At 36.9% G+C, this 21,717-nt stretch overlaps 1 protein-coding gene across 5 annotated transcripts in view; it reads left to right on the top strand.

Annotated features, from left to right (window-relative positions):
• Positions 1-21,717, top strand: part of MYPN (myopalladin) — a 75,175-nt gene that overhangs the window by 33,136 nt on the left and 20,322 nt on the right. For all 5 annotated transcript variants that reach the window (XM_062630476.1, XM_062630473.1, XM_062630472.1 and 2 more), the window contains 10 exons: positions 3,309-3,484; positions 4,635-4,686; positions 6,597-6,744; positions 8,271-8,342; positions 8,546-8,687; positions 9,610-9,633; positions 11,666-11,782; positions 12,525-12,894; positions 15,151-15,729; positions 18,009-18,156. In XM_062630476.1, the coding sequence (XP_062486460.1) occupies positions 3,309-3,484; positions 4,635-4,686; positions 6,597-6,744; positions 8,271-8,342; positions 8,546-8,687; positions 9,610-9,633; positions 11,666-11,782; positions 12,525-12,894; positions 15,151-15,729; positions 18,009-18,156 (1,828 nt within the window). The remainder of the gene's footprint in view (positions 1-3,308; positions 3,485-4,634; positions 4,687-6,596; positions 6,745-8,270; positions 8,343-8,545; positions 8,688-9,609; positions 9,634-11,665; positions 11,783-12,524; positions 12,895-15,150; positions 15,730-18,008; positions 18,157-21,717) is intronic.

Below are 21,717 nucleotides of genomic sequence, written 5' to 3'. Positions count from 1 at the left end.
TTCTAAAAAAAGATAGAGAATGGTAAATAAAAGATAAAGATACAAGATAACAAAGATAAAAAAGATAATGAGAATGGTTAGATACTCTAGGATAAGTATACTAATATACATATATATATATATATGTATGTATTTGCTCCACTTTTATACTCTTTCATAAGTGTCTGCTTTTACCACTGTTAAGTCAGCATGCTGGGTTAGGTGGACTTGTAGTCTGAACACCCAGTAAGTTCTTATTTATCTTTTTACATGTGCTAGCTCACCTGGGATCCTAGGGTATATACTGATGTTATTACTCCCTTTTGTATGATGACAGCTACCTCCTAAATTTCCACAGATATTGCATGTTTGTATGCTTTTGGTTAATATCCAAAACACTGTTTACAATTGTATTGTGAAGCACCTTAAACAAGTTCCATTGAGGTCTGAGAAGCAGCATGAATGGCTGCTGAAAGCTACCCTGAAGTAAAGTGTTGCCCTAGGCAGATTGTCCACTGACAGAAAGTACCTTGGACAATCTCATTTTGCCCACCAGAGTGGTAGAAAACCTAGCAAATGACAAACTTCAAAGGGATAGAGGAATACATTCTCAATGTTGAGGATCACATTGAGTTCATGCAAGCACCCATGGCAATTTAAATGCACCTGTAGCTTCCTGACTATCCAGCCCCTTCTTTTATGGTTATTAACATTTACCAAGAGTGATATATAGGAGAATTTGTATAGTTCAGTTACCTGAAATTCACATATCCAGTGTCCTGGTGCAAACCCATTTTCATTAGACTAAGACTGAGGCAGCTGGGCCTGGGAACACATTTGAACCTGCCATCCTCACTTCAGAGTGAGAAACCTTCAGCAAAGAAGTCAGCATCAGGATTTTAGCATTTTAAAGCACTGCTGCCACATCTGAAAAAGCTGGTCTATCAGAGCCCTAAGGTTCAAACGGAAGAGAAATTAGTGACTTTGGTTGAAGTTTCTGCATAAAGCAGTGACAGTTTCTTGGTGTGGTGGTAAAACCCTGCAAGAAGGATGTGGATGTATTTTAGTAAACTGTACTTAGCTGTGAAATGTCAGGGAAGAGAGCTGGGACATTTTATACCCTACTGGCATCCTCTTTTAACATGATGATATTTACTAAATGACTGTCTGTTGCAATCAGAAATGTTAAATTTATAAAAGTAATTTTCTTAGACACATTTTCAATTCGTGTTACAAAGGAGGTTTGTAAAAAAGGATAAGCAAGCAGATGTAGACACAAACCAAGTTCTAGCTTTCTAGCTACAAAGGTTTGCCTTTCTAAAAGGGGAAATTGTGTTAAGCAGCATGATTCATTCCATAGTGCAGGAGTCTCCCTCAGTAACAGGCAGATCGGTACGCTTTCCAAGCTGCAAATTCAAGTCTGTTGACTGTACAGCTACAGATTACGCTAGTGTGCAACTCCAAGTGGAATGGGGAATACCCTGTCTACTTTAAGAAAGCCATGTTGGATGGCTAGGACTAATGGTGCACAAATAGTACATAGTTTACTTCTTACCTACATAATCAGCATTTAAGTTCTAGATTTGTACTCCTTCATAACTCAGTCTATTTGTGGCTCTTTTTTTCATTTCTGCATTGCATTTCTATCAAATTCTGGTTTTCCATTGGTATGGACTGTCTTACAGATATATTTATTTTTTTTCCCCTAAGATGTTGATTTGGGCTTTTCTTCATGTTCAATTTGTAGCACAAACTTTTATAAAAAGTTGTGCTTGCAAGAGGTGAATTCAACTGAATGGTTAAACAAATTTATTTATTAATGTTTTTCTAAATTATCTGAGATGAAAATGTATTGAAGCATCTTGTATAATGAGCCACAAAATATGAATTATTATAATTTATTACTCAGTAATATATTTTTATCCTTTCTACAACTAATCTTATTTTGTACGATATATAATAGTAAATATATTTGCTATTGCATTGATAGCATTTGTTTGCATTCAGAAACTGGCAGGTACTTACATAAAGATGGATGAAACAATTATTCTTTTTAAAAGGTCAATTAAATAAAAAATGTCAGTGTGACAGTTCCCACCCACAAAGCACAAGATGCATTAATCAACCATATGTAGTTAAGAAAGCAGCAATAAACAGAAAATACAAATATTTTTGTGCAGTTTTATATCTATGAGAAAGGTTATAGTGAAAACACAAATGCACCTTAGTTTGGTTCTTCAAATTCAGCTAATTATCAAAAAATCATACAGATATTTCTGAGTATTATCCTAAACATTTAACTCTGGATCCCTATACATGGTACTATATATATATATATATATATATATATATATATATATAAAACCTAGATTGTCTTATTAAATTTGAATCTGGTTCTTCAAACCCACCTGCTTTTTCTCTTTCTGTTCTGCCTTCATATTAACAAGCAATAGCAATCAGGCCTGCTCTCCTCTCCTACTAGCTCTCAGATTGAGTGATGGTTACTGTCATTTGGTGCTTTTTAGGTGCTGCTTTTACTTTTGCTTGGATTCCTGTATTTTCTACTGAAATAGCCATTCTGAACACTGAGGCACATAGAAATGCCTCAAATGAAAGCATGAAGTCTCTAAAGGGCCAAGTATATTCTTGGATGTGTAACTGGGTTTAACAGAGAAAAACAGCAGTATAATACAGAGAAGAAATCAAGCTCCAGCTGTCTTACTGCCCATGTCCTTGTAAGGAAATGCCTCTATATTGTAATAAATCACTTATCTTTCCTTGTGATACACTTATTCTATCTTCTATAAAAAGCAGATTGTCTTAAATATACGATAAAACAGAGGACAATATTATAGTAAATTTCAGTCACATTCTGAATGAACATGAACTTTGGAATCACAAGTTTGAGGTGAATTTGTTTACTTAGGTGTGTTTCTTATTTTTCTACAGTTTAAACTACAACACATATTTGAATGTACACCAAGAAAAATTCAGAGCTGAATCGACAGCATTCCAAATTCAGAGCTCTTCTACTCTACTACTGAAATCTGTGTATCAAGAAAAATATGTGCTAGAATCGTTTATATAAATTAGTTTGTTAGCATGTTTAAATACTGCAAAGAAAGGAGCTCTATTATTTACTGTAGTTAAATATTATGAAAAACAAAAAATGATTTATTCCTATGACTATTGATTCTACACTTACCTGCAATACTCTGTCAGAATCTTCAGGCCAACAACCACCCATTTTATCATCAGAAAGACTTTGAACAATGTCATTCTATTTGTCAAGTTCATTGCATTGATAAACAGTGTATTTTGCCTTGCAGGTGGTACTGTGAAGGGAAGGAGCTTGAAAATTCACCAGACATTCAAATTATCCAGGCAGGTGATCAACACTCATTGGTTATTGTTGAAGCTTTTGAGGAGGATACAGGACGTTACTCGTGCTTTGCTTCAAACATCTATGGAACAGACTCCACCTCTGCAGAGATTTACATAGAAGGTAATGATAGAATTGTTGCAGAAATTGTTGTTTAAATTGATCATACAGGATTAAGATATAATTATGTACTTTGTATGTTAACTGTGTAAATAGATTTGTCACAAAAAATACACAGCAGGGAGTCAATGCTTCATAGTTATTAACGTCTTTATTATTTCTCTGTAAAATAACCTTCAGATGAGTGACTGCCCCTTACATGTAATTTTATTGTGTTGTTCCCCAGAGACTTTCTATATCTCACAGCGAGAGTAAAGTCTAAAAATATTCAGATTCTGATGCCAACTTATATTTTTTTTGTGTCATACCTTACAGAAAGATAAATATTTAAATTTGTATCTAATTCTTTCTAATATCTTTTCCCTTCAGTCATTATCCCAAACTGAATACAGGATAGCTTCATCCTAACTTATTACTGGGACCTCGTAACCAAAATAAATATGCCAGCAATTTGGTCTTTTACTTGCACAATAGATGCTATAAATGTCTGTGCTTGGCAGGGATTTACTACTGCTCGAGACTGGGGCCAAGGCCTGCTTTTATCTAACTCAGAGGATGTCGGATGGAAGCCATGACTGATGGAGATGCTCACTGGCAGGAACAGGAGAGAAAATGCAAATTACAAATGCAGTGAAAGCTGAATCAGAAGTGTAAAATGTCTCAGTAAGACAGCTGTTAGTAAACTGAGCTAGTATCTTCTCCAAACTGTGCTATAAGGCACCAGTTTCATTGCAACAGCTACATTACCCTCCCTCCCACACCCCCCTTCCCCCACCCCCCTTTTTTTTTAAGCCAGTAGAAAAAAAAAAAAATTCTTATATGATTCACAACAAAAATTACAGACTAAAATCTACTGGTGTCATTTTAAAGAGAATCTGGGGAGACCAAGGTATGCATTCACCCTTGGATGCTGTATTCCTCATTTCATACACACTTTATCCCAAATTTGCCTTATGTCAATAGCAGTTCTGCATCTTGCACAGTATGCAATGTTGGTTCATTTCCACTGCAATCTGATCTTCCGTTTTGGCTTAGCTTTATAATATACACCCTTAGAATGTGTTAGAGGAAATATGAATAAAGGTTTGTATCATTCATAGATAAACTCCCAAAACACCTCTGCTAAGTGTTTGGGTTTTTTTCTTTCTCACAGGAGTCTCTTCTTCTGACTCTGAAGGTGAAATAATCAAAGACGAAATGGATCAGTAAGTTGAAAATCAATTACATTTTCCATATCTCTTACAGTTTAATAACCCCACAAGCATAGACATTTCAGTTTCCATTAATATTTTGCAACTTCCAACACATTAGGCTTGTGTTTGAGATTTGCTTGGATTATTCGGGTTGCATTTTGTTTGTGTGTTTGCTTGTTTGCTTTAAAATAGTATGGAACAACTACACATTTGCTTGTGTGTCTCCAACTTTAGCTTAAGAATTGAAACTTTAATATTAAATCTAAACATAAGGAGAAATAGGTTACCTGAAAGATTAAACTACTAAAATTAATGTACTAAACCAGATGCCATTTGATAGCATCTTAAAATTCAGACCCATCTTAAAGTTGATTTAGGTATCCAATTTAAAAGTAAAATTTCTTACATTAAAGTATTTGGAAGAAGATGGCTATACATGCATTATTTAGATTTAAGATAAGGCAATTAACACATATGAACTAATGCAAGCTGAAATGATGGCATAAAAGACTAGTTAATTATTAAAAAAAAAAAAAAAAAAAGGTGTCAGATGTAATCTAAACCCTGGGAAATAATTATGTTTTTCCTAAATGAAATCCATTCTCCTTGCATTTAGAACCTGATCCAATCTTTCAGAATCAAAGTCTTTCTGTGAATTCAAAGGGACTCAGGCTCGCTGAAAACTAAAATAATCAGTCTCTTATTTTGAACTCCTTTGTATGCACTAATTCAACCTCAATAGGAACCAGTGCTATACAAATAGAAAATTTTAATTGAATAGACTTGCACCTTATTTTTTTCCATTATTTATTAATGAGGGTTATACTTTTGGATGAATTGTTAAGGTTTTCAGAGTTTTAGCTCAGACTTTTTGAGGTGTCTCTGGCATACTCTTTCTTCTTATTCATCTCATTAGGTGTTAATGTAATGTTGACTAGGATCCTGATCACTTGATGACATCTCTAAGTTGCTTACCTCATTAAATTGTGAAATAATTCTTAGGGAAAAAAAAGATTGCTGCTCCGACATTGTAACGGGATGTCCTCAGATGGTAGAATTACAAAATAGCAGTTTTGGGTATAAATCAGAGTGTCTTCATATTTGCCTAGCTTCCAGCTGTTGTCACATGAATCTGAACACCTGTAATTAAAGGGAATTAATATGAGAACCGGTGAAGAAAAAATCCATAATTTTAAAACAGAAATCGGTGATCACCATAACTGTACGTTCACCCTGAGTAAGGCTTTCTCTGGTTTCAAGGATGGCTTTCCTGTGGGGACCTGTGGTACATTCCAGAGCAGTCAGTGCTCAAACTGAATAAAAAGACCATCTCTTCATTATCTGAATTATTTCATTTAGCAGTAAAAAAAAAAAAAAATAGGGTCAACTCTTTTACTTCCATAGAGAAATAACCTAGAAGAAGTGAAGATGTGACATGTACACTTCCAAGGTTGCATGATATGTTGGTCAGAAGCATACCTTTCTTTTTTTTTATTTTTCAGCAGTAAATTATTGAATCTGTATCCTAGTAGACAATGGTATTTTCATTACCTTATAGGCCCAAATCTTCATACAAGTTCAGGGAGCAAGAGAAATTAGCATTGTCCTCTGAGAAACTAGCACTGCTCTCATGATGCTCAGAGCTGGTAACAGTAGCTTTCAAGCCATAAATGAGTTAATCCTGGCCATTTATTACACTTGGTGTAACTGAACTAAGTATGAGAGATCAGAATGGCAAAATAAGTAGCCTGATTCTTATAAAATACAGTTTACCTAGGAGTACGTATCAGTTTAGATCAATTGGAATTCAATCCTGGAAGTGAAGCTGGGGTCGACATGTAACTGGGACAGACATAAATAAGGGGGACACATGCAGCTCTAGCTTTCAATTAGAGAATTTGTTTTTGGTTAATATTCCACAGCAAACCAAAGCCAGCTGACACCTTCTTGAATGAAGCATCTCCTGCTGCTAGAACTGCAACAAAGCATCTAGAGACCTCCAAGGCACCATCTGCGGTGGCTCAGCCTGTGTCTGTACCTATCCAGCCTGTGTCAACACCAGTTAATCAGGTAGGGGAGACAATATGGTGAATTTCAAGGACCAAAAGCAAGCTCTTGCAAAGGTGTTTCTTCTCCAGTTTGTGACTCAGAATCCACAAATTTTCTAGTTTTTGCTTTGCTGATGAACTTCAGTCTTTGAACCTTACCGCCATACAGTAGTTGCATACACAGAAGAGATGTTCTGCCTACTAGGTAACCTTTAGCACCTGGTACAGGGAAGGGAATCTTTCACCCCCAGGTTACAGGCATCTCTGCGGCAATGAGCAGAAGGAGCAGCTGCTGCTAGCTCAGCCAGCGGTGGGAATCTGTGTGCACTCCAGCAGGTCAGAGACTGCATGCCGTGAAGGGCACTTGGATGTGTAACTCAGCTCACTGGCCTCATTGCAGACTGACTCATTCACTTTCAATAGTGGCAGCCTATAACTTTTTCCTGTACCTTTCCTAAAAGTTTCCTGTAACTTTTTTTCTCTCTCAAGAACTCACCTGAAATAATTTTCTTTCAATGAAACTTAAGTGGAATGATTTCCCTACTATGTTTACTTTATATGTAGATATGCTATTTACACATAACATTTTAATATCCATATCAAAGAGTTTCTAATTAATGTTAACATGCATTTAGAGTCCTTTTTGCTTCAAACTATCAGAATATTCGTAATTGTGCATTCTTTCCTAACGGAAGGAAGACGCGTATCTCCTTAAAAATAAAACTAAGGCACTTTACACTGCCTTTTCAATGTTTACAGACTAGAATTAGGTGGTAACCAGTAAACAGATACTGAATAGGTGAAGCAATGCGCATGTATTTTTGACTACAAAGAGAACAGAACTAAGCCCTAGTAACATTATGCCATTTTGACAGAGGCTGCCTAAGTCCAGAGTAGTGGTTATCTCAAAAATCACCATTTTTAATTTTGTTGGCCTGTAAGACACCATCTATAGAATTTGGCTGTTTCCTGAGATACTGAAGCACTAATTCTGCTGTTCTGGGGCAGATTCTATTTCACTAAAATGGAAAACTCTATTAACTAAGTCATATAAGGATGTTTTCCAGGAGGAGAACAATATCATTCAGATTTCACTGAGTAGGCTCAATAAGGCCACATTCCACCTCTGAAATTATTTGGTTTTGGCAAAGGATTAGACACACACATGACTTGACTGAACTTTTCCATATTAACATCCACAGATATTTTTCAAGTAAGAAGTTTTAAAAAGAGACTACCACCAAGCAGCCTACATAGATCTGCTTTAGCAAAGTATTAAGGAAAGATGTTACGTTGCAGTGAAGTTTTCCTTGCCATGACTAACTCAGTAAGGCAATAAGAGCATTGTTACCCAGGCAGTATCCCATTAAGGAAGACCACTAGCAGTTGCCTACAATAGAGCAAGGTTTTCTCATTTCATTAAATATTTTGCTTTAGACTTCGCCCACCAAAATCTCTTGTGCCATTCCAAAAGCATGTTTCTTCTGTATATGGGAAAATAACCACTATACACCTAAATATCATCATATGATGTTTTGCAATCTGCAGACTCAAAGCCCCACTAACTATTTGCAAGGACTGGATGGAAGACCTATAATTGCTGCTCCTGTGTTTACAAAGGTAATTTGTTCTATGACATATTTGAAAACTAGCAGCCAATTAATTGTGAGAGGTAATTAAAATTTTCTAACAAAGACAAAAAAGGAATTATGCATTTCTTAAGCCATTCAAGGATTGAGTGGCTTTATGAAATCTTACTGAAATCAGTATTACTGCCAGACCAATAAGACTTTTACTGACTGTCTATTCGTTTTCTCTATTAGATGTTACAGGATATTTCAGCTTCTGAGGGGCAGCTTGTGGTCTTTGAATGTCGGGTGAAAGGAGCTCCTTCCCCAAAGGTTGAATGGTATAGAGAAGGGACACTGATAGAAGACTCTCCAGATTTTAGGATATTACAGAAAAGTACGTTTCTTGTGTGGAAATACTGTGTCTAATGAAATACAGGCAAGCAACGCAACTGCTAAAAGCAACACTTTGAATTTCTCACTGCAATGGTAAGAACTATATAAGCCATACTTATGGCAATATATCTGGGTTCTAGAAGCCAAAACTGTGGATGAATTAAACAGCATACTCACAGGTAGTATTTGTCTGAGATTCCCCAAACTACTGAGTTGTTTTTTTCTGCTTTGATCCCTTTGCCACTTCAATATCCTTTTCTAATCCAGACTTACTTTCAGTGTTTGTTTTTGGTTTTGCACCATTTATGTAGAGCTGCATTGCCCATAAATCCCTTATCTTATAGTTAAGTGCTATTGCAATAGAGCTTACGGGCAGTGGATTGCTTATTTATCCACAAAAGTAACCTGATGTACATATTGGCATGGTTCCATATGTATGTGCACGATAGATATTAGGTTGTAAACATATACTTCTACTTTAATTTTTAAGTGCAGTCAAAAAATCTGCAGTTTTCTGGCATGCTAAAATTGCTGAAACTCAATAAAAAGTCCTTACATACCACACAAAATTAAACCTATAGGAAAACATATTTTATCATAACTCATTTTCATGTGTGTAATAGTTTCAGTAATTGTCTTATGACACAATAAAGTAGTACTAAGATTGCAAAAAAAAACTTCTTCCAGAATTTTTTTCCTATTCATAAATTCTCAAAAATGTTTGTAAGTGTTCATATTGTTCAGTGGATTTGACATACATTTGAGTACAAGGCCTGGCTGTCTCCACCACCCCTTAGAAAACTGCATCAAAAGGAATATTCCATCTTACTGAGAAGATCAAGCTTTGTATTTAGTGTTTAAGAAAATTACTGGCAAAAGGAAGTAGTAACTCAATCTGCTAATTCTGCTCTTCTTCTCTTTAGAACCAAGATCTATGGCTGAACCAGGTGAGGATCATCAAAAAGCTCATACTTTCTTGATTATACAAATGTATATTCACAAAATACTAATTAAACTCCACTATTTAATTAACATAATTTCTTCCTTCTCTAACATTCTATAGCTACTTGTAAGATGCATGTCATTCTAGACTGTTCCATAAACATATGATTCAATTCTATCATTTTTTAAGAAAATAATGTTTCCATTCTGCTTTGATCCAGTTCTAACTTAGAATCTAAATGTTGCCACCTTATGAGCTGAAGATTAACAAAATTAATGGATGAGGTTCCCCTGTATATCTGAGGTTCATAAGTACACCAGATGATGTAGGACTGAGCTATTTTTATCTAGTTTACCAGTTAGGGAACATTGCATAAGACATTTAGCCATGTCAGCCATTCCCTTTGCTCTCTACTAGCGTAATATGAGAGTATCACATCAGGTGTTCCACCACTGATATCAGCAAATCCTATAAAAGTGGCTGGACTTGCTAATTTCGTGGATCAGAGCAGCATGTAGGCTACTCTGCATATTTTGAGCAAAGAGCCTTACAGGCTTTTACTACTTCTCCATGAGACAATCACTCTCCCCATTATGGTTTCACTATTAAAAATGTAAAGCTGCCCCTCTTAAGACAGAAAATTACCAAATGATTTTTTCTGTGGAATTAATTCCTGTGGAATATAAATTTCTGTAACTCTTCTCCTTGCCCTGTTAAAAGATTTTTGCCCCCAAAAATGTCTTGAATGCAACTTCCTCTCTCTGCAATGTCTCCTTCTGAGACCTAGGAATAAATAAACGGAGTTTCTACTAGAACCCACCAATGCTGTTCCTTTACTGTCCAGTGGCATCACTGCTGAATAATGTGAAGCAGTTTTTAGAGGGTAATCAGTTAGGTGCAGTTGTCACTGCCTCATCACCTGCTGCTGATTCAGAAGGAATCTGCATTTCCATGCATGCAGTGGTTGGCAAATGCAAGTATGTAAACTAGATACTGTAATAACTTAAACTAGTTCTAAAATCCTAGTGCTATAATAAACTATTATTCTCCTATAATTGTTAGCAAATAATCTCTTTGTTGCTACTAGGTTTTCCTCAGTGATGACATGAAACAATCGAGCTTAAGTGTGGTATGGTCTTCCACAGAAATGCTCATGAGTTATTAATCCTGTCGGGTTTTAGGAAAGTTTCTTGCAAAATGGTAGCAAAACAGTCATCGATTAGCAGAAGAAATGCTATCAGCCCACATTTCAATACACTTCCAATGCTACTTTTCCTCCCCATCCCAGCTACCCAATCAAACAAAAGATTTAAAATCCCATCACCATAGGTAATTACTAGCTGGTATTGCTGCCCAGACATGTCAGATCCTGGTCAGACAGAAATGTCATAGCCCCACACTGACTTTTCAAGATGGAATTTAATTTCTTCTAGTACAATTCTGATAGCACATTTTTGGTGCCCATTAATCTTCACAAAGAAATGAAAATGCAGCTTTCTAGAAGCACAGTTAGCACAATCCGCTCTATCTGCAAATCTGCACTGGTACTTTTGGAAAATGCCAGCCTATATGTATATGTTTTGCATTTCTTCACCTTACAGAGTGACTCCACTTGAATTGTTCCCAGTTAATTATAAATAATCTTTCAATTTGCAGAGGTGAAAATACATATATTTTAGTGAGTTGTGAATATAGAATACAATGTATTTCTCCAAATTAAATTTTAAGTTCTTCAGAGAGAAAGTCTGTACTTCATGTGGTTAGGAAAACATTTTCTAATGTTTTCCAAACACTGCTGACACCTGTTCTTCACTTTGTTGGGCATGCTGCAGCATAGAGCATACCAGTTGCTACAGACAATGCTGATAACAGCTGCTGCACACAAAGGCTGCCAAAATTGATAATACTGATGAAACTAAAATCAAACTAAGCAAGGTGGAAAACTTAAGGAAATGTCCCCAAGGGTAGTCAAGGCTTTATGTATTTGTTCAGTGCATGCTCACTTCAAGTAATAATGCTGTTCTGATGCTTTGCAGAGGAAATTTGTACTCTTGTTATCGCTGAAGTATTTTCAGAAGATTCTGGCAGCTTTACGTGTACTGCAAGCAATAAATATGGCACAGTATCTAGTATAGCTCATCTAACTGTCAAAGGTAAGAGTTTGTTTTAGTCTTTTGCCTGCTAATACAAGCAGAGCAGGCTGCTACCCTGTGCAGTCCAGGCTGCTTATTGTACATAGAGATTGCTATGCCTTTTCCAAGTGCCCTTCTGCAATTAGAAATGTGAAGAAACAAAGGACATTAGGGAATGAATTTCACACAGCCCTTCCAAAAACACAGCTCTTGCTGACCTCAAGATTTGGGCAACAGTCATTTCTGGAATCTCTGTGGATTGTCTAGATAGCTATTTCAATAACCCTTTGGTGCAGAGCCCAAAGGAGGAAACCTCAAGACAGATTCTTTCATACTGCCTACATGATTTAAGCTACCAAGGCACTATGCAGTTAAGTGAGCAAAGTACAGTATATAAAAAAAAAGAATAGTGTGCTGTTAACTCCAATTCAGCTCAAGTTCTGACAGTGTTTTTCATGAGTAAAAAGTCAGAGAATTCTCTGAAAAGAAAGTTTGCATTTCAAAGATGCTAGTGGAATTCACAGGACACATGGCTGAAGACCACTGCTGGATCTTCCAAACTAGAACTGTGTCTCTTTTCCCCCACCTTTACAATATTCCTTTGTTAAGGGAACTTGTTGCTAAACAAATGAGGTGAATCAACTCAGTCCAACAGCTGGAAGGACATCAGAGCGAGTTTTTTTAACCGTAACTTTTGTGATTTCATTTCACTATTATTTATGGGGTTTACATATCACCAGAAGTTTGATATTTACTATTTCAGCATCTGAAGACAGTAGTAATGCTGCTACCCTTCACACAATGAGCTCAATCAACTTAATTGCTGCTGAACATCAAGCTCCTCCATGTACTCCTTCCCATCGTGTAGCAAATCAAACCCTCAAACCTAAACTCGAAGGTGTTCTTGTGAACCACAATGAACCCAGATCGAGTTCCAAGATAGGTCTCCGGGTGCACTTCAAGCTGCCTGAAGATGATAAAGGAAGTGAATCATCATCAGAGGATGGACCTGGCATTACAAACCAAAACAGACCCAACTATTTCCAAGAGACGACAAATGGACAGCCAATGAAGATACCAGAGCCAACGTCACCATCTAAGGAACCCCCCCCAGTACTGGCTAAACCAAAGCTGTAAGTAAAAGGGCTTCTACGTCTCAGGTACATCACTGATATTATTTAGTATTCATACAACACCACGCTATTGCACCAGAGCAAAAAAATCAAATGCAGAACAAAAAGACAGTCACTATCACATGGTGCTGGCCTTAAAAACATAGAGCATAGAAAACAGAGCTAGATAATTTTTTCTATCACTCTTGTGAAAACTGTTCCCCAATTTTGAAAGAGAAATGTTTTCACTTTGAAATTGTATTTAATTTCACAAAGTTTTCTGCTGCAAACAAAAGATGGACAACGTGGATTTTATTTGGGAAAAATAAAAGCAGTTTTTTCAAATATATCTCACTCAGTTCTGGGTATGCAATTTTGCCAAGACCAGACATATTCAGGCTTACACATAGCATAGGGTAGCTGCTAGCTAGCTACTGTAGACCCCAAGACCTCAGGACTTTCATGTCTAAACATAACAGATAAATACTTGGAAAAGTTTGATAATGTGAAAACCCTTGGTCTAAAAAGCCCTGCACGATTAGTGCACTGTGAGCTCACGGGGAAATTTTAAGAAGTAGTGTAGTTTTCTTAGAGGACAATTTACGGAATTCACACTGCAGTTTATTAAGAAATATCTTTTTAGAATTTTTGGAACGTCCTAAATCTAGTTTAACAAAAGACACGCAGAGCCCTTATTTTCATTTCTTCCTTAAGGCTCGGGAAGGACTTTATAAAGTAATTAATTGGTACTTTTAAGCAGGGTTGTAATATCATAGCATAAACATTACAAGACAGAACTTACATGCCATGTAGCATAGGAATAACTTGGAGCAGTATTTTTTTAATTTGCTAAGCCCATGTTCACAGCTCCATACACTTTCAGAGCTATGGTGTGTTTAAGAGAGGAACAGAAGCAGCATCTAAATTGTCCAGTGCTTGCATAAAACAGAATTTCTCCTCCCCCCCCCCCCCGCCCAACATAATAAAGGAGTGCATTATTATGCACATGTATATACGAAGTAAACAAAATCAGGATTGCACAACTTCTAAGTCTCTAAAATGCTACTTTTGGAAAGCTTTACATTGTCATATTTAGCTTCAAGGTGATTTTTGTTTAGTACATTCTAGAAACAATAATTCTTTAAAAGAATTTCTCTTGACTTCATGTATTTGGTTCATCAGTACCAGTTGTGGTTGGTCTCTACTATTACATTTTTCACTATTTAACAATAGTTATTTCATATTCAACAATTTATTACATTATAATTTTCCTAACTCTCTATGTTGGTTTTGGTTTTCAAAGGGGAAAAGTTAGCCTGCTTTTCATATGCTCTATTTCCACATACTTAATAACTAACCCTTTGACAAGGCAAAATAATTTTCCTGAAGACATACAGTAAATACAAGGCCTGAAGACATACAGTAAATAGTATCTAGGAAATAACAACTGCATGAAATGCAAGTACTCTCAATTGCACTCCTGCCTGTAACCAAATGCCAATACCACCTTAAACTACATTGGCAATATCTCTTTCGGTGGGTTATTACAAAGCTTCATTAGCCAAAATGCTGGTTTCAGAACCCACTTTAATAAGAGTTAAGTAACTGCAATCTGCCTTACAAATGCTCATTTAAAATCCAATAAACCAAATCCTTCTCTCAGTTACACAAGCAGAAAGGTACTAAAGTGACACAGAACAGTATATGACAGTGCTGTTGCTCTAATATTTTTTACAAAGGCATGTAGTGATAGGTCAAGGGGGAATGGCTTTAAACTGAAAGAGGGTAGGTTTAGATTAGATATTAGGAAGAAATTCTTCGCTATGGGGTTGGTGAGAAACTGGCACAGGTTGCCCAGATAACCTGTGGATGCCCCACCCCTGGAAGTGTTTGAGGCCAGGCTGGATGGGGCTTTGAGCAACCTGGTCTAGTGTGAGGTGTCCCTGCCCATGGCAGGGGGTTGGAGCTACATGATTTTAAGATCCCTTCCAACCCAAACCACTCAATAATTCTACGATTCATGTGTGACTGAAGAAATGTCTTCAGTCAAATCATTTTCATAGAAAATAGTCTTGTGCCTCTGGCAAAGAACGGAAGAAGAAGGAAAAGTTTGTTTCAGTAGCAAACTAATATTATGCTTTCCTCATAATGTTAGAGAATATGTCATGTAGCAGTTTCCCATACCTGTTACTGTAACACAATTCACATATGGAACTGTAGCTAGCCAGCACATTCAGGGCTCATGACCAATTTTGTTCATCTTTGTTTTCTATGCAGTGATCAGACCCAGTTAAAACAGCTCCACAACCAGGTCTTGCTTGAACAACAGCAGGTACATCAGATGTCTGCAAGAGAGTTGTCATTTAACCCAGCTTTACTGAATTCTGCTACTTCACTTCATCAACAGTCAACCTTGACTACATACAAGCAAAGCAATGCTTCTGCTTCTCAAGCATACCGACCTAAGCAACTCCCACCATCACAAACGACACCATCTACCAGTTCCTCTTCTAGCTTCTTAGTTACAACATTCAGCAACATCCCTCAAGGAATTCAAAGGACAAATAACAAAGAAAATTTCACAGGAAATCCTCCACCTGCCCAATCAATGTCTTCAGGAGGGTTTACAAGCAAAACTGAACAGTCTCTACCTAGCCCTAAAGAATCCATGGTGCCTCCATTAACCCTTTCTACATCAAGTGTAAAACAATTTCAGCCACAAAGTGTGACTCCTGCTCCTATCTCCCCAACTGGCCGGATTCAGAATCCAGTAGCTTTCCTTAGTGCTGTTCTTCCTTCACTTCCTACTGTGCCATCAACCAATGCTATGGGACTACCCAGAAGTACACCAAACACGTAAGTAGCATAAACCACATGCAAGGAAGCAGGGACAAGAAATATGCATAAAGGAAACTAGGACATGTTTCTGTTCAAGGGCGCAGTGGGGAGTTTACTGAAATGCAAGTCATTCATAAAATCAAAAAGCAAGTTATTCATGTATTCTGGTCCTTTAATCTAAACTTTACATCAAAAAAGGAAGGGGCAGTAGCTTCTACAATAACATACATCAAGGGTAAGATAAATTCAACATAGAGAAATGTGAGTTTATAAGCAGACATATATCAGAATTTGGGGGCTCAGAGATTCATAAGACTGTACTAGTGGGAGAAAAGAGATTTCATAAGTTTTCAAGGTGGGTCACTCTAAGAGTATTTGCCTGTATGAGCTATAAAAACATTCTACTGTAAACAACAAGTGAAGTTGTAAAAGGTACCTCATAATCTAAGTTATTTTTTAGTCCAGGTAAATCTAAGAAATAACCTATGTAAAGGGATTTGTCTGGTTGCAATATTTTCTATGTTTAAAGTCCACCAGAAAATCTCAGGAGAGTTATTTTTACATAAATATTTTAATTGATAGTATGATTTCTGTGACCAAATGACTATCACTATACAAGCAAATAAGGATGATGATGTTCTGGAAAGGTTGTGGCTTTAAGAGCTCCTTCTTTACCAGTAGAGTTGAAATTATCATCCCTTTTGTGGACCATGTAAACTGTGTGTTAGCATGGCTGGCATGAGTAGATTGATACAACTTTTTATCCATAGAACTCCAAATTCTGCACAAAGTTAGGGATATTTCCCCCTTTTACTAATGGTATACTTCCAAGTAGTGACAGCCATCAGTAAGTCACAATCTCCTAACTATCCTGCTGATAGTACGTCAACCAATCTCTAATTAGAAAATGTGTTCCTGTGTACATAACATTCACCACTCCTTGTGCCAAGAAATCCTGCCTTCAAACCACTATTGCACTCATACTCACAGACTTCCTAGTTGCCCAGCACAGACACCTAATCGTCATCACCCTGTGGCACATGCCTGGAGACCTTTGTGTCCCTGGCATCATGGGCAGGCATATGTAATAAAGTTACAATGTTCACAGTGAAGGTTTTAACTATAGCCAACTCATGCCCTGGGCCTGCTTTCACAGTATTGCAAGAGCAAGCAGAAACCAACTGCAACTGCTCATCCACTCTCCTACCTCCCCTTCAGAGCTGGTGCACAAATGCACAAGCACTATTCTCTTTGCATTAATGACATTTAACCCTTGCAAAGTGCTTTACATTGGCTAACTGCTGTACAGGCATTACTAAATACATCCTTACAGTATGTAGAGTGGTTAAATACTGTTTTCTTCATTTCACCTTTCCTGGGTCCCAGCCCAGAGATGAATTCCCACATAACTAGAGCTCATCATGCTGAAATTAAAATCTAGATCTCTGCATGGGAGAAAAGATGAGGTAGGAAACTGAACAGTATTTGTGTTAATCCATAAATAACTCCTGAAGTTTAAGTTTCCTTCTTTGGCATTATCAAGTGCAATAATTCTGGCTACACGAAGAGTGAGATCACAATGTCTGCAGAACAACAAAAGGAAGAACACCTTGCACAGCAATCATCAGTTATGCCCTTTACTTAGACCCCCTGTTATTAAGATCCCAACTCCTGGTAAACTACTAGAACACTGCACACTCTTTAGTAGTGTGCTGCTGCTGTGCTTCAGCAGTGCACTGTCACGCTCCTGACAGTCTCATTTAAGAATTTAACGATTTTCAAATCTCATTAAAATTAAACAGACTACATCTATAAAATAAAAATAAAAAGAACTGTTGATGTTAGGGGCCATAAAAGGGTGAGAGAAATGAAAGAAGCAGACGTTGATGGGAAGAGTAAATGATTAACGAAGGTGATAAAGATCAATGGGAAATCGTATTAACTTTACAATTACTGCCTGACTCAGTAAAATGTACAAATTGTACACCTATACACATTTCTTTAGCATTAATTGTGATACCATTATTCCAGTATAAATACAAATGGAACTTAGATGCTTATTATAGTACTACAATGCTTATTCTCTTTCATATGTGTGTCCTTAATTCCTACTGGCATGGGAATGGGATGCACCTTTAAAATAGTACAAAAAAAACAAAATTACATATTGTGCTTTGGCTTCTACATAAATAAATAACATGCTCCTCCAGACAACTGAAGTGTAACATTTCATATCAGGTGACAAAAAAAATTTATACTGGTTGCTGCATGTTAGTATCAGAATTTTCTTTTAATAGCCCAACCCAGGGATTAATAAAGAAAAATCTGAGGCCTCTGCCATTAGCAACAGATGATTCTATTCGGGAAAATAAAGCTGCACTTGTGAAGGACCTGGAAAGAAAACTGCATTTCAGAGAGGATGTAAATCAACAAAGTAGTCAGCAGGTAAGAAAAATGAGTGCTATTAAAATAAATTTCACTCATGAACAAGACATGTATTGTGGTACAAAAGGTGTTTGTGCAGTTTGAGCTGCTACAGTACTTTGCAGGGTGAGCTTTTTTGGTAAGTACAGGTTTGGAATAGCAAACTGGAGCTTTAAATAGGAAGTATGAGGGGTTGCAGCTGTAGAGGGTTTACTTTGTGACTATGTGGCATTTTTATTTTTCTGAGTACCTCTGTTAGAGACCAGTAGGAATGTAAAACTTCCTTCTTTTCATGGAAGCTTCTGTGCATTTGATTTCATTTTTTCACTTCACAAGTTGCTCAACTTATTGCACACATACACATCCATACACTGTATATTTTTAACACACATTAAGGAGTAAACAAACCGTTTAAGAAAAGGTTTCTGTTTTTACTTTGGTTGAACTAAAATGCAGTATCCAATGTTTAGCATTAAACCTATTTTTCCAAATCTCCTAAATTACATGTATTGACAGGGACTTGTTAGGAACCTAACAAAGGTTTTGGTACCTGTTACTGGTATATACCAAACTTTAGGCATTAGTAATGTTTAGCAGAATATGAAGCCTTTTCCAGAGTTCAAGGAACTAAATATCAGTTCATTCTTAATTGGAATCAATGAATTCACCAGATCTGGTCAGTGTCTATGAAATTAAAGAAGAAATAAAAAATGAAATTATGTTTTGAAGTTGAAATCACTGTAAATCAGGTTCAAGTGCCTTCATATAACAGTAGGACACACCAAGGATGGCTATATAGCTGTATAGGTGATTATGCTACTCTCACCTTGGCCCCAGAGCCCTCCCAAGATGTCCCGTCAGCTCAGGCTTAATGCAGCAAATAATGGCTTACCCTGATCTGCTGTTGACAAGGGAAGTTTTCACAATGTCTGTTAGCCCTTCTGACAGAGAACATGCTAAGGTAAGCAGAAAGCCATGGAGTCTCTGGAGCAAACTGCCCTCTGTGGACAACTGCAGTGTAATCCCTGTTTTTTTTAGTTTTGCTGTTGACCTTTCTGACAGATCATGCTGCCAAAGCACTTTCAGTAAAACAACTGGCAAGCGGTATGTTTTGCAGATGAATCACAAGTGTTACAATTTGTACTTGCAATGGTAATAAGACAAATTATTTAGAGAGCTACTGTGAAATACCTATCAGTGTTTTAACTTAACTGCACGATAACCCCTTTAGAAACAATGACCACTACTAGTGTCAAAGTTATCTGCTGCCAGCACAAGTTATTTATACACTTATTTGCTATTCTCTCTGAGACCAAATGAAAATCTTGATTCCTATATCCCCCAAACACTGAAAAACTTCAAAGCTGGAAATTCTCTAATTGTCATGGTAATTAGAATGCCGATGGTAATGAACTAGCAAACAATTTTAGGATTGCTCAATAAAAGTTCCCTCATTTTCCCCCCAGTTCCCACCTTTAACCACTTCAGATTTTATTCTTCCACATCCAAGAAGACCACTGCTCAGACTGACTGAAGAAAACTCAAGTCTGAGTTTTCTCCTAACTGAAAGCAGTGATTATTTAAAGAGATAGAGAATGCATAATATTTTCAAAATTCCTACTGCTTTGCCGTTTTTAGAACAATCAATATCATGAGAATAATATGTTGGAATGCTGGATACACACCCATTGATTTTGTCCTGTTTTTTCCTCTTATAGTTAACAAAGAATTAAAAAGGAGACATTTTATTCCTATATATAGCACATCTGCATTAAATTGGTTATTATAAAGGTAGGGAGGGGCTCCTTATTCACTTTCCCATACACATGAATGTAACTCTCCTCTGTGTGAGAGATCACTGCATAATGAAAGGAGTACAGCATCCAATCAGAATCTCAAAGTGTTGGCTTCCTTGTATTTTCTACATGCTATTTTAAAAATTTCTTCTCATAAAATGCATCCTATACAGTATTTTTATTTAGAGAATGGTATTGTAACCCCATATTTCAATAGCAGCATTTGGTCTCATTTAAAATACCTGCGTAACATCTATGGATCATCCAGAATGAAAGCTGCAGATGACAAGTCTGTGCTTTAAAACACTGGTATTGATTTACATTACTATATAAAGTGCAGTAATAAACATGAGTGATTTACATTCTGGTGCTCTATTTATTATCTATCAGTGACTTCCATATGAAAAATGTTTAGCTTACAAGTCAAGATTTTCCTAAGTGTCAGCATTACACGCTCAGCATGATATCCAGTATTCCAGATGTACTCCTTCTGTTTCATCCAGTACATCATTCATCACCAACAATAAAGAAATACAGAATCAGAACATAGTTGGTAATTTTGCTGATGCTGCATGAGACAGAACAGATTAGATTCTGGTCTTCTACAGCTATGACAATCATGCAGTGCTGACAGAAATACAAATATGATTTTGCTAAGATTCTAGCTGCAACTTTGATCAAGTACCTGCAATAACAAACTGTCATTTTTACCAGAAAAAAAAAAAAAAAACAAAACAAAACAAACCCACACCATACCTGTCATTCATGCAGATGGCTGTCTGCTATACTGCCAAGCTAAATTTCATCACAATTAGGAGTGTTGAAAAAAATGTGGTTCAGTGAAATCAAACATCTTCAGTTAGATTTGCTCAGTTCTTTCAAATGGAAGACACGCTAAATGAGGATTAGCTTTACACAATTGCAGAAGGAGGTTGGAACAAATCCCAGGATACAGGAAACAGTTTCTTTCTTGGCCTGAAGACAGTCGGTACACAACTCCCATAAGGAACAGCATAGCTCCTTGCCAGTGAGTACGTGTACTGTTGGTGCTGTCCCAGGTTGCACAAATAATTAAGCATCTTTAGTCAGCAGGATAAAAATCTGGAAATTCCACCTTTCAGAACAGCTCCCTTAACAGGAGACCTGAGCCTGTCTCTCACCTTCTCCTGCCTAATAAATAAAACTTAATACTTTCAGGAAGTGTGGAACAGGCCCTCCTTTAGCAGGACGTTTTGGAGAGCATTTCAGCTTAATGGTTAGGATTGTCTGAGGAAGCTGCTAGAATCCTTTCTTCCAGTTTGGGTTGGAGAAAAGAAACAGACTGAGACAGAAAAAGATAATCACTTTCCTGCCTAGGAACTAGAACAAACACCTGGATTGTTGTCCTTGCTGCAGTGGCTGTTTCAGTACATCTGCAAAAGTGAAACTCCAGCCCCGTAATGTTTTATTAGCATAGAGCTCAGAGCTTCCTCTTGGAGACTAAGGTTAAAATCCTGTAAGACAAAGCATCCAAGTCTCCTAACCTCAGTGAATACCTGAGCTTCCACACCATTCGATGAAAGAAGAGCACAGCCAGTGTTACCTCCGCTTCCCAAAACCTGTCAGTTTTGTCTGTTGGGCTTTTTATCTTCCTTACAAGTAAAATATCTTGGTAATGTTTAGTCAGAATATGTCATGTAGGAACAAAAAGATGTGTGAGGAGAAAACAGCAGACAGAGAATTTGGGGGAATTTTTGCAAATGGAAAAAAATATAAATGTGTCATACAAACTGATTCTCTTACCTTG

This window comes from Pezoporus occidentalis, unplaced genomic scaffold (assembly GCF_034315485.1).
Source record: "Pezoporus occidentalis ecotype Australia unplaced genomic scaffold, CSIRO_AGI_Poc_V1 ctg352, whole genome shotgun sequence".
Classification (NCBI taxonomy): Eukaryota; Metazoa; Chordata; class Aves; order Psittaciformes; family Psittacidae; genus Pezoporus; species Pezoporus occidentalis.
The sequence above is the reverse complement of the archived record's forward strand: the minus strand, read 5'-3'. Positions and strand labels throughout refer to the sequence as shown.